This window comes from Orycteropus afer, unplaced genomic scaffold, assembly GCF_000298275.1.
Source record: "Orycteropus afer afer isolate SDZICR_OR568_19922 unplaced genomic scaffold, OryAfe1.0 scaffold00456, whole genome shotgun sequence".
Classification (NCBI taxonomy): domain Eukaryota; kingdom Metazoa; phylum Chordata; class Mammalia; order Tubulidentata; family Orycteropodidae; genus Orycteropus; species Orycteropus afer.
The window spans coordinates 1,943,626-1,956,013 of record NW_006922043.1 but is presented as its reverse complement, the minus strand read 5'-3'; the positions used below and the strand labels follow the sequence as shown (position 1 = coordinate 1,956,013).

The 12,388-nt window shown below is 55.5% G+C and overlaps 1 protein-coding gene across 1 annotated transcript in view; it reads right to left on the bottom strand.

Annotated features, from left to right (window-relative positions):
* Positions 1–4,521, bottom strand: part of SLC2A6 (solute carrier family 2 member 6) — a 7,671-nt gene extending 3,150 nt beyond the window's left edge. The window contains exons 1-6 of the mRNA XM_007954307.1: positions 4,430–4,521; positions 3,824–3,986; positions 2,285–2,491; positions 1,603–1,702; positions 812–1,023; positions 28–180 (exon numbers count right to left, since the gene is read on the bottom strand). Coding sequence (XP_007952498.1) covers positions 28–180; positions 812–1,023; positions 1,603–1,702; positions 2,285–2,491; positions 3,824–3,986; positions 4,430–4,521 — 927 coding nt within the window. The remainder of the gene's footprint in view (positions 1–27; positions 181–811; positions 1,024–1,602; positions 1,703–2,284; positions 2,492–3,823; positions 3,987–4,429) is intronic.
* Between the last annotated feature and the right edge of the window lie 7,867 nt (positions 4,522–12,388).

Sequence of the window (12,388 nt, the reverse complement as noted above, 5' to 3'; positions counted from 1 at the left end):
AGGGGGCACGGGGCAGGGGGGGCTCACCAGCAGGACAGCAGTGCTGGTGAAGATAGATTGCAGGTAGACCAGGATGGGTGTGATACCCGCCAGCTGCTGCAGGAAGCGCATCAGCAAGGCGATGGCGATGGGCCGGTATATGTGGGGGTCCCAGGCCTCGGCCCAAGACATGCGGCTGCTCTAGAGACACGAGGACGCCGCTGAGGGGGCTATGTGGTCCCCGCAGAAGGCTTCAACCCTGGCCTGGGCTTCATGGGGCTGGTAGGGAGAACCCCTTCTTGCCCTCCTTAAGGAAAGGAACCATCCCACTGAGGCCCCAACCCATCCCCAGGCCCTGGGAGAAGGGGTCAGTGGAGGCAGCCTTCTACTAAGCAGTATGTCTAGGCTCTCAGGTGTCCGCTACATTGTGGTGAGCTCTGGGCCAAGCCTGCCATCCATCCCCTCACCCAACCCTCACCCCAGTCCCTGGTAGCTGGGACTGTCCCCTTCCCACTGCTATTGGATCGATTTGGATTCATAGTGACCCCCACTGGGTTTCCGAGTAGTATAAATCTTTACGGGAGGTGATTGCCTCATCTAAGTAGATTGCCTCATCTTCCTTCTGTAGTGTGGCTGCTGGGTAAGAAAGAAAGAACTGCCTTACTTTGCGGTTAGCAGCCAAATGCCTCATTCATTGCGCCACCAGAGCTCCTTACCTGCCATTATCCCCGTATACCAAGGAAGGAAGCCAAAGCTCAGAAAGGCGAAGGCTGCAGAGAGCTGGGGCACTGGAGGCGGCTAGCCAGCTCAGCCTCACCCCCCACACACACACCTGTCTCTGGACGCTGTCCTGGATCTGCTCAAACTCCCAGCGGACGTCGGCATGGGCCCCTCGAAGCCAGGCCAGTGCCTGCATCGCCTCCTCACCCCTGCCCCGTGAAAGCAGGAAGCGTGGCGAGTTGGGCATGAAGCTGAGCAGCAGGATCATGATGAATATAGGTCCCTCGCCGGCCACAGCCAGCCAGCGCCAGGGCAGCCACAGTCCTAGGGGCAGGGCTGGGTTAGGGGCTAGGGTTCAGGCTGGATACAAAGCCCCCTCCCACTAAGGCCTCTGAGCAAGGTCTAGTCCAAGGGCCACCTCCTACAGGAAGGAGGTGATTGCCTCAGGCCTGGGTGCTCTGGGTTCAGAGAAACTGCAGGGATCGTCCAGCTTCTGACACAGGATCTAGAACAAAGGAGCAGTTCCGTGGGAGGGTCTCAAAGGGCCATGGCAGCATGAGGGAGGAGCAGGCTAAGCAGACAAGACCCCAGGCCTCCACCTTCACCCCACTTCCTTTTTAACAGCTGACCCCTGAGTTCTTTTCAACAGGGGCTTTCCACAGTCGACTGCATTTGACAGAAGCATTCTGCTGTTGAAAGATGGTTTGAAGACCGCAAGCCCAGAGAAGCCCTCACTGCTTAGACAGGTGGAGGACTTGCAACCAGAGAGGGGCAGGCCATGCATAGAGGCCAAACATAGTGGGACTAAGCTGACGGCTAAGGGCTCTTTCTGGGGTGTGCTCTCCCTCTGTCCCACGCCTGTACCCTGGAGTTACAGCACTGGTTTAAAGGTCAGATACTTGCCAAGGGCATACAGCGACAGGGATCCAAACACTGCCATAAGCTGGGGTGTGGCCCCCAGAGCCCCACGAACTCTGGGGGTAGAAATCTCAGACACATAGACCTGCAAAACACAGCCTTTGGTGAGAAGTACTGGCCAAGTGGGTAAGGTGGCCCTGGTGGAGATGGGTTTTTGGTGAGCATAGCCCAGGCCGGGGTTTTTGTCCCACTCATGACTCACTACCCGACCTCCCTTGGGCCTCAGTTTCATTAACTGTCAAGTGGGCAGATGCTGGGCACCCGCCTCTGTAGGTAAGCAGGCGGGTCTCTGTTCCTCCTGCCATCTTGGTCCCCCTTGCTGCTTTCCCCAGATCAGCTGATGGTGTGTAGAGCAATGGATGAGATAAGAGTGTCCAGGGAGGGCACGCATGGCTCAAGGACTTCCCTTTCCTCCCCGTTGCTCAATGAGGATTTTCCCCAGTTGAATAATACAGTTGCCTCTGGTCAGAAATGGGGTTTGAGTTGTAAGTTTGGGGATTCCAGAGTGCAGGCACCTGGGGACATGGGGAGGATTTCCCCATAGAAGCTGCCCTGGTGGAGATGGGCTGAGGCCCCCTGGGCCATGCAGGGAAGTTAAATGTTCCTGTTCCTTGACCAGTGGGCATGGAGGCCATGAACTCTTAGTGGGAGGCAGTGAGGGCTTTACCGGGATGCAGGCAGCTGTGAGCCCCCCAGCGAAGCCTGTCAGCGTCCTCCCCAGCAGCAGCATCCAGAAGCCATGGGCGCCTGCCATGAGTGCATAGCCGGCTGCTGAAGGTACGGTGGAGAACATGATGCTAAGCTTCCTTCCCAGGAGGTCGTTGAGGACCATGGCACTGAGGCCCCCAGCCGCTGCACCCAAGGTGAACACAGACTGCAGAGAAAGGGGTGCAGGGCAGACAAGTCTGGACACCTGCCATCAGAACCTAGAGACAGCATCTTCCTCAAGCTGCCAGGATGGTAGTGATCCTCCTGTCTCCAGAGGTATACAAGCAGCATGTAGATAGCAATTTGTTAGGGATGCCACAGAGGGAATCCCCTCTGGAGGAGGTGGCCTCATGACCATGGTGGTTCTGTCTATCTGATGTTTAACATCTAATATATTAAATCAGGAGAATTCTGGGATGAGATGCCCCCAGGATTGGATATTTGGGAGTTCATGAGGTTCTCATGGGGTACAGTGACCAGGATCATCTGGACTCTGCTACTCACTAGCAGTGTGCCTTGGGCATGCTGTGAACCTGTCTGAACCTCAGTTTTCTCAGCTGTATATGTGAGAATGACGATGCCTATCTCATAGGGTTCCCCACAAGTCAAGGAGCTCAGGTTCAGGGTCTGGCACACACTGAAGGAGTAATAGTACCAGCTGCTGTAGAGTCCATCTTGACTCAGGTGCCCCCAAGTGTGTCAGAGCAGAACTGCGCTCCACAGGGTTTTCAGTGGCTGAGGTTTTGGAAGTAGATTGCCAGGCCTTTCTTCCAAGGTGCCTCTGGGTGGACTCAAATCCCTAACTTTTTGGTTAGCAGCCAAGTACTTATTTCAGCCAATATGTTATAATTCTACAATTCAAGGCCACTAAGATAATTCTGGGAGTTCTGGTAGCATAGTGCCTAAGGCATTTGACTGCTAACCAGAAGGCTGGCAGTTCAAACTCACCAGCCACTCCTCGGAAGGAAGGTTGGGCAATCTACTTCCGTAGTGATACTGCCTCGGAAACCCAAAGAGGGGTCGCTATGAGTCGGGTCTGATTCGACAGCACATAACAACAAGAAGAAGAAGATAATTCTAGACTCTTGGGACTCTCAGCTTTGGCCCTCCCTTTTCATTTGTTCACACTCGGTCCTGGCACATGTGGGACTGGGCCCTGGGGACTTTCTTAGCCCCAGCCAGTGCCTCATTCTCTGATACCTGATGCCCTGCCCTGAGGAGGGTCCATTGCCATGGCACCAGCTGTGGGTGTGGTCTGGGGAATCCTGAGATCTGAGGACATTGCCCACTGCTCCTTCCCACGCCTTCTCCACCAGCTCTCACTTCCCCTTCCGTTTCAGGGCCTCACCTGCCCCCCAAACAACCTGGAGTAGGTGAGGAAGGGGCAGGAGAGGCCCTAAGGTGGTCCCAAGAATAAGCTTTGGGGGAGTTCCTAGCTGGGGACAGAGCTCAATGGCCCCCACCCCCTACCCGCCCCAGCTCAGAGCACAGCCCTTACCCCGAACCAGGAGGCCTGGTCTTTGGTCAGGCGCAGGTCTGAATCTGAGGCGTGCTCCAGGGCCGGGATGACAGGGGACGTGTAGACCAGGGCATACCCGAAGCTGAAATTGCCCAGCACGGCAGCAAAGGTGGCTAGGAACACCCTCTTGTTCTGCAGGGCTCTGGGAGGGGTCAGGACCAGGGTCTGAGTCCCTCCTCCACACACTGGCTGTCTGCCCTGGGCCCAGTGGCTCAGTGGGCAGAGTTGCAAGGGCTGGGTTGAGGGCCTGAACACCAGCTCCCCTGGGGAATCCCAGGGTGTGAAGGCAGTCTCCGCAGACCAGCTGTCCCTCAGCTGGGGCCCCTTCTCCTGTCAAGAGGAGGCTGCGGATCTGGGCTGCCACTGAAGGATTGCTGTGTGACCTTAGATCAGCCCTCGCCCTCTCTGGGCCGGGTCCTCCCTGTTTGTGCCCGTGGGGATTGGCTCCTTAGATGACCAAAGCGCCTGGGGAAGGAGGAGACCAGATGGCTCCTGGGTAGCTACCCTCTGAAGGTCAAGGATGCCCAGAGCAGGACGGAGCCAGCCCCCCACCCCCACCCGCAGTCCATGCCCTGCGACACTCACCGGTCTCGCGCCCTGTCTCCTGGCAACGGGGGTGGATTCTCAGGGAAGGTATCGTAGCCTGGGCCCTCGGCTCCCAGCAGGGGCTCCTGCATGGCTGCCTCTACGGTCAGCGAGCCTTGGTCTTGGCCGCGGCGGGGAGGATGCACTCCGGCCGCAGTGCCCCGCCCGGCATCCGGCTCGCCCAGCTCGGCGCAGGACCGGAGGGCAGGCCACGCCCCACTGCTGCGATTGGCTGAGGGGCGGTCCGCTCAGCTGGAGCTCGCCAATCGAAAGACCCCTCGCTTGGCGTTGCTCTGATGCGGGCCCCGCCCACGGCCCCGGCTGGGTGAGGGCTCCCCCGCGCTCTGGGCGCCCCAGCGTCCGCCAAGTCAGCTCTGCAGATGCGAAAACCCAGCACCCGACAGGGAGCCCTGGGGCAGAGCCCCTGCCGGTACATCCGTGAACACCGGGGTCCGGTCCAGGGCCGCACCGGGAGCCTTGGCAGCACACTGAGCTCTGGTGCTAAGCTAATACCGGCCAGAACTGTTCCGATCCTTATGCACGTACGCGGTGCCATCCCGATCTTAATAATAATAATAATAAAAACCTCACTGCCTTGGAGAGTCCTCCTTGGGTTTCCAAGGCATATCACCACGGAAGTAGATTACCCAGTTTCCCTTAGTGGCTGGTGGGCTTGAACAGTCAGCCTCCTGGTTAGCAATCAAATGCCTTAGGCACTAGGCCACCAGAGCTCCCCGCCCCTATCTGGCAAGGAAGAAACAAGCTCAGAGAGGCAGACTGACTCGCCAGAGTCACCCAGCACGCAGGAAGAGGGGCGAAAACTTGTGTTATTCCCAATGAAGGCTGCACGCCCGCCTTACACGCGAGCCCCTCCCCATCACTCATGTCCCCAGGTCTCGGCCTCCCACTGATCTCCCTGTGGGAGGCTTGTGGGATGAAGGCAGAGGGAGGAGGGGTAGGCAGCAGGCATCATGGACACACCCAGGGCGAAGCCTTTACTTTTCTCTTTCTGTTTTTTCTGATTGTGGAAGTAACTTGGGCTGTTGCAAACCATCCAGGTAATATATAGAGTAAAATGAATAAGAAAAGCAGAAACGGGAAATTCTCTGGAACAGAATCAATAGGTCTAGTCTCTCTGGGCTTATTCAGAGAGGGATAGATCACACCATTTCCCTCTGGGAGAATGTGCCACTTACACGTTGAACTGGATCCTGTTGTTGAACATTTGGGCATTTTCCAAATTTTAGCTACTGGAATAGTAGTAGTTTTTCAAAAGTTACTATAATTGTAATGCAACTATAGTGGTGCAATGGTTAGCCCTCAGCTGATAACCAAAAGTTTGGTGTTTCGAACCCATTGGCTTCAATGGATAAAAGACCTGGGGATATGCTCCTATAAAGATAATAGGTTAGAAAATCCTATAGGTGGTTCTGCTCTGTGACATGGGGTCACCATGAGTCTGAATCAACTTAACAGCACTTGCCAACAAAAGTAAATGAGAAAATGAAAAACAAGGGGAAACTTACCTCCCCCCCATAGCCTGACCCTGTTGGCATTCTAGTGTCTGTTCTAGTCGATTACCCCATGTATCCGTTTTGAATAGTTGACGTTGGGGTGCACACACAATTGTGCACCCAGTCTCCATGAGCTTTTTTGTTGTTGCCATCAAGAACACAGGCAAACAATGAGTCACACTTATGGTGTTATAGCTCTCATTAACCGTACCTCCGAGGGCTTGTGGGGGACGCCCTCACCTCTACCCACCCTGCACCTGGTACAGGGCACATAGAGGGTCAAAGGTAATCCCAGCCCTCTCCTCTTCCACTATCGCTCTCCCCTCTGCCCACCCCCTGTGAGAAGCACGTAGGGGCTGTGGAAGGAGCCACTAGTCCAGAGTAGGTTCCTGGATGTTTGGGGGGGTCTTTGGAGAGCCGGTTTCCCTCACTGCTCTGGATGCACCCCAGGGAGGGTGGAGGAGCAGCTCCAGCAGGCCTCTGACTTCCCTGTCACCCCAGCTCCAGGCCCTCCCAGAGGGAGGTTCTAGGTATACAGGTTTTTGGAGGAAAGGCCTGGAGTGGAGTTGTTTGCCTAGCCAGTGCCTGTCCCTGGAGAGTGTGGCAGCTTGGTGCAGTTCTAGGATGGACACTCCCAGGACCCAGGAAATTCATGGCTGGAAGGCAAGTGGAGACTGGGGAGGGAAAGGACCACATAGCCAGCTGAGTAAGAGGGAGGGGCTGGGGCAGGGTCCTGGGGGGCTGGGCAGAGACCACCAAGGGTCCTGGATACTCTCCATCTCTGGCTGGTCCAGGTCTGTGATTCCCAACAAGTTGCTATTGGCCCATCACTGACCTGCCCAAACTTTGCCCCTGCAGTCCAGTGCCTGGAGGCCACCTGTTGTGTTCCTGGGGCCCAGGTAGCCCGTGACCACCTCTGCTCACTCTGGAGTTCCCCGGGAGCCAGCTTCTGAAGGCCACACCTCCACGGAGCCTTACTGTTCTCATCTGTAAGACAGACATAACCTGTGCTGGCCTCAGAGACCTCTGTGCAGGTAGAAGGAGCCTCTTCTACAATTGACTTGGATCCCTCTAGACACGTCTGGTGACTGATGACTTTAGTGTCTGGAAAACTGGTCCAGCCACATTCCAGGACCCCTGATACATGGGCAAAGGTCCCCGAAGAAGCAGACTATTGGCTGAACCCTACATTCCAGACCTGGTTATCTCAGTGGGAGGGTAAGGAGGTAGGGAGTGGGGGTGTCCTCAGGCCTGCTAGACTAGGAGCTATCTCAACCAACCCTTATCATCGTCTTGCGGGCTCAGCATCCCCATTTTAGAGGAGAAAACAGAGATTCAGGGGTCACTACCCAGGGTCACCTCTGGTACCTCTTGATGCCCTGCTCTGGCCTGTGCCCCAGCAGCAAGTGTTGAGGAGAGTTTCTTGAGGGAGGAGGGCAGGGGACTGGCAGTCAGTCGGCACATGGGGCCATTCCCAGAGGAAACCCCACCCTCACCTCCTCTCACAGATGGGTCGGCCAGGGCCCCCAGGGGACAAGGTCTCTGGCACTCAGCTGTCTGGTACCCCTGAAGTTCCCCACGATGCCCCTGGTCATGCTGCCCCTGAGGACTCGGACCTGGTGCCCTCTGTGAGCCTGGCTGCAGCCCTCGTCCTGCTGTTCCTCCTGCTGTCAGGCTGGCTGCTGTGGGAGAGGCCAGTCTAAGACCCTTGCTATTGTGGACTCCGGGGCATATGGTGCCCCAGGGGCATGGATGCCCTGGTCTGGGCTTGGCACAGCCAGGAGTGGCACAGTGGGAGCAGAGCCCACTTGGGTTGTGGGTGCTGGGCCTCTGAGTAAGATTCATGGCAGCCCTATGAGACTCTCTTGCCCCTCCAATCCCCACTGAGGACAGGCTTCTGCTGACTGGTGCCAGGAACCTGGTGGGCACTCAACTCTGCCTCGAATTCTCGAAGGAGCCATGGGCAGCCTCAGGAAGTGGTTCAACCCCACCTCCTACCTGGTAGCTCCTTCCTGGTGGCTGCAGAGCCTTTGCCCTGTCCACCTTTGCACAGCCATCCTAGGTACTGCTAACAAAGCCAGATGCCCCTAGATATTTGTGGAATGAAACAGTCAGGAGATGAGGCTTCTAGCCCCACTTCTGCCATATGACAAGGGACAATCCTCTTTTCCACTCCAGGTCTCAGTTTCCCCAATCACCAAAAGAAGATGGCAGTGCTTACTTACCCTATGCAGGGTGGCCAGAGGGTAGGCACTCTGTGGTCACCTTCACAGCAGACACATTGTGTATGTGGCCTCTGTCTTCACTATAGAAATAGATGGAAGTCTCTGGGGGGCTGATGATGCAGGGGGAGGATGCGCTTATCTTGGCTGTCACCTGGTGGTGATAAATAGAATTGCACACCATCTGCTTTGAGGCGCTGGCTCCCGAGTTTTGCACAGATCAGAGAAGGGCAATGTTTTGTTTTTTACAAATGTAGAACTTTCTGGGATCATGGATAAGCACAAATTCCACCATCCAGAGAGAAGTGCTTTTTAACATTTGCTATATTCATCTTCGTTTTCCTCATTTCTGTATCTAAAGTCTTATTATTAAAAAAATCAAGGGAGCCCCCTGTCACCCTGCCAGCCAATGCTGAGGAGCAGGGGGGGGAAGTGACCTGGAGACTGACCCTCCCCCTCCTTCCTTCGATCCTTCCCTTTCTCCTCACCCTCCATCCCCAAGCCTCTCCATCCAGTACGTTCTCTGAGCCTAATATTAAAGGATGCAGGGGCCCCAGCGGCGGGGGGTGGGGTGGGGTGGGGTGGGGTGGGAGGCTCTCTGGCACACCCTTCCCTGCTGGAAGAGACGGAAGCTACGGGCTCGACATGGGTCCCTTGTCCCCACCCTTCCGCCTTCCATGTGGCATCTCGCTGGGTCTCTCCTCTATTGGTCCCTTAGGTGCATCTTGTCAGATGGAGACTCTGGGACCCTGCTTCAGAGGTGGGGAGGTGCGGGCGGGCTGGGCTGGGCTGGGCTGTGGCCTCTGGGGACTACAAATCCCTTGTAATCTCTCCGAACGCCAATTTGGAAGCTGCTGGAGCCAGAAAGACCACCTTCTTCCCCGCGGTCTCAGACCACGAGGCCACGCCTACAAACTTGGGCACCTCCCCTAGGGTGCTGCCAGCTTCGCGGTGTCTGCCTCCGGGTGTGGGCAAGGAGTCCAGGTGGCGGGTCCAGCGTCCTGCCGGCGGGCAGCGGGAGGAAGTGCCGGGCCGGCAGCGTTAACAAGAAACACAGGCAGCAGCTAGGCGCGCTCAGCCTCGGTATTTCTGAACCGCTGTGCACGGGCCCTGTGGCTTCCAGTGCGTTTCAAGTCAGCGGCATTCCATCCTCCGCGTTAAAGCCCTCACCACAGAGCCTCGGGCCGCGCAGGCGTCCGAGTGCAGCTGTCCAGGATGGAATTGCATCCGCAAGGAAAATATTTTCTGTATAATTCAGTGACCCGTTCTGTAAACATTGTGGTTCCACCTTGGGGTTTTTCCTGCCTTGTCTCCCACCTCTCCTGCCCACTCTTGCAGGGCTGCCTGGGTTGCCAAATGCCTGAGGTTAGGAAAATATGTGCTTTCCGTAGTTGGATGAAGCAGAAGGTAACAGACAGGAGGAACCTGGGGGCTGGGATGGGGCTGGGGGATTGCTCCTTGAGAGGACTGTAGAGAGATGCTGAGAACAGAGCACACTAGTGTGTGTGTGAGTTGTGAGTGCATGCATGTTAGTGTGTTCAAGTGTGCACATATGTGCATACTTATGTGTTTCTCTGTGCACACATATGTGCCTCTTGTGAGTGTGTGCATGTGAGTGTGTGCAAGTGTGCATGCCTGTGTGCCTCTGTGTGTGCACATATATGCCTCATTTGTGCATGCACAATGTATGAATGTGCCTGTGAGTGTCCATGCACATAGAGTGTGCCTTGTGTGTGCATGTGCTATGTGGGTGTGAGTATGTGCCTGTGTGCATACACATGTGTTGTGTGTATATGTGCACTTGTGTATACATGTGCATATGTGTGTGCCATGTGAGTGTATGCCATGGTGCTTGCGAGTATGTCTGTGTGTGCCTGTACACATACATATCCTTTCTGTGTATGTACCTTTGTACTGGTGTATAAGAGTGTGCATGTGAGTGCACATGCCAGTAAGTGTGTGCCTGTCAATTTGTATCTCTGTGTGTGTACACATATGTGCCTTGTGTGCCTGTGTGTCTGTTCATGCATAGGCACACCTATGTGCCTTCTGTGTGAGTGTGTGCATGTACGTGTGATGATGTTTTTGTACCTGTGAGTGTGTCTGTGTGTGCACGTGCATACATATGTGCCTTGTGTGTGCCTTTGTGTGTGTACAATATGTGCCTGTGTCTCTCTGTGTGCACACATATGTGCTTTGTGTGTGCCTCTGTGTCTATGTATTTGACTGTGTGTATGTCTCTCTGTGTGTACTTGTATGTGCTTTATGTGTGCCTGTGTGAGTGTGTGTCTGCGGCCCATGGAGTCTCCCTACAGGTGTTGGGTATGCAATGAAACTCACATTCTTTCCTACCAGCCGGGTGGTGGGCTAGAGGGTGGGAACTATTTGCAAGGTAAGGTTCAAGTGGCTTACAGGGTGGTGAGGGAAAGAGTTTCTCCTTTGAGGAAGAGGCCATTTGGTATGTTGTTAAGAGAATAGGCTTGAGCACAGGCAGACCCAGCTTCACCTCTTGTCTCTGGTGCCCCTTGGTTTGGTGATGTTGGGAAAGTGAATCTCCTTTTCGGGTCAGTCAGCTGAGTTGTGGGACCAATACTCTTTTTCCACTCCTTTCTGCTTCCTTCCTAAAGGGGCCCTGGTTTTGTTTTGGGAAGCAAAGTGTCCAACAGAAAACATGAGTTCTCCCAGGTACTCTTGTGACTAGGTGGCCATGTGGCTAAGGTCTGGCCTGGGAAGTATAGGCAGAAGTGTCCAGAGAGGACAATACTTCCCAATTAGATAAATCTTGCCAAAAAGACTTTGGCGTTTGGTCTTACCCTCTTCTTCCTGGCTGGAATTTAGTTGTGTTGCCTGGAGATGTGGCAGCCCCCTTGCAACCATGAGGTGAGAACACTGGTTTAGGGTGGCAGGCAGGAATAAGGAGAGCCAGAGAAGTACACAGAGGATGACAAGTTGGTGGGAAGCTACTCCTGGCCTGGCTCACCTGGGAGGTGAGGTGGATAAGAGACTCTCACTCAAGACCAAAAACCTAGTGGCCTTGTGCCAGCCCTGCTCTGACCTGCACATCCTCCTTATGAGGGACGCAAAATCCCAATAAGCCTCAAACCACAGGGCTGGGAGACAGGGTGATTGAGGGATCTGGACATTGCTTGTTGGTCCAAGGGAGAGACAAGTAGGTGGACAGGTGGACAGATGGACAGGTGCATGGGGTGGGAACCCTACCCTTCTTTATAACATGGATGGGGAACCCCTACAGGGGGGAAGACAGTCATGAGCATTGGCCCCTGGTAGGTGCCTCCTCTTCTCCTTCACCCCAAAGACCTGGCTGAGTGTCGCCTGCCTCGACATGGTCTGGCTCCTGGAGGTCCTTCCTCAGGGTCCCCACACCCATGAGGTGCCTCCTGCTTGGGGATACACAGGGGAAATAGCAGATAGGCAGGGAGAGGCCAGGCCGACCCTTTGCTGGCTGTCCCCTTCCTCTGGTGCTATGAGCTCTCACCAACTTGTTCTGTGGTCCTGGCAGGATAGCCAGACACACCTGGGCTGAATTTGCTAGAGTAGGGGACCTGCGTGAGCCTTAGTCCCCTCCTCTGTAGGATGGGAAGAGATCTAGAGGGGCAGGCGCAGGCTTGGTGCATATGGAGTCAATACCCTCATTTTATAGACAAGGAGCTGAGGCTCAGAGGGAAGGAAGTAGCCACCTGCAGTGTGGACACAGGGTCTGATTCCAGGGAAGCAGGTTTTTTTTTTTTTTCCCCCTCTGGGCTAAGGTCCCCACCTACATAAAGGGAAGGAGTTGGACCCAGGTCCCCCAACCCTGATAGACGTGGAGTGGCCTGCTTGGGTGACCACAGTGGCCAGCAGCCTTGCTGCCTGCCAGCCTGGTGTCTCTGCTCTGCGCGGCCTCAGCCAACACACTCCCCGGGATTCGGCCAACTATGTGTGGGCCGCTAAGTAGCACAGCAGCTGCTGTTCTTGCTGAAGTGTGACCTTACATTCTCTGGAAGCCAAACGCTTCCTGGCCTCCAGTGCGCTAGGCCAAGGGCTCACTGGACCCGCCGCCCCCGCCCATCTCCCCCTTTGTCCTGGCCGGCCGGCTCAGGGTCGAGGCGAGTCTGCCCCTGCCCAGTGTCCAGACAGATTCCAAATAGGGCCCCCAGGGCTGCCGGCGGCCCAGGAAACCTCCTCTGGATTATTTTTGGCCCACGCTAGCTGTGGACTTCCCA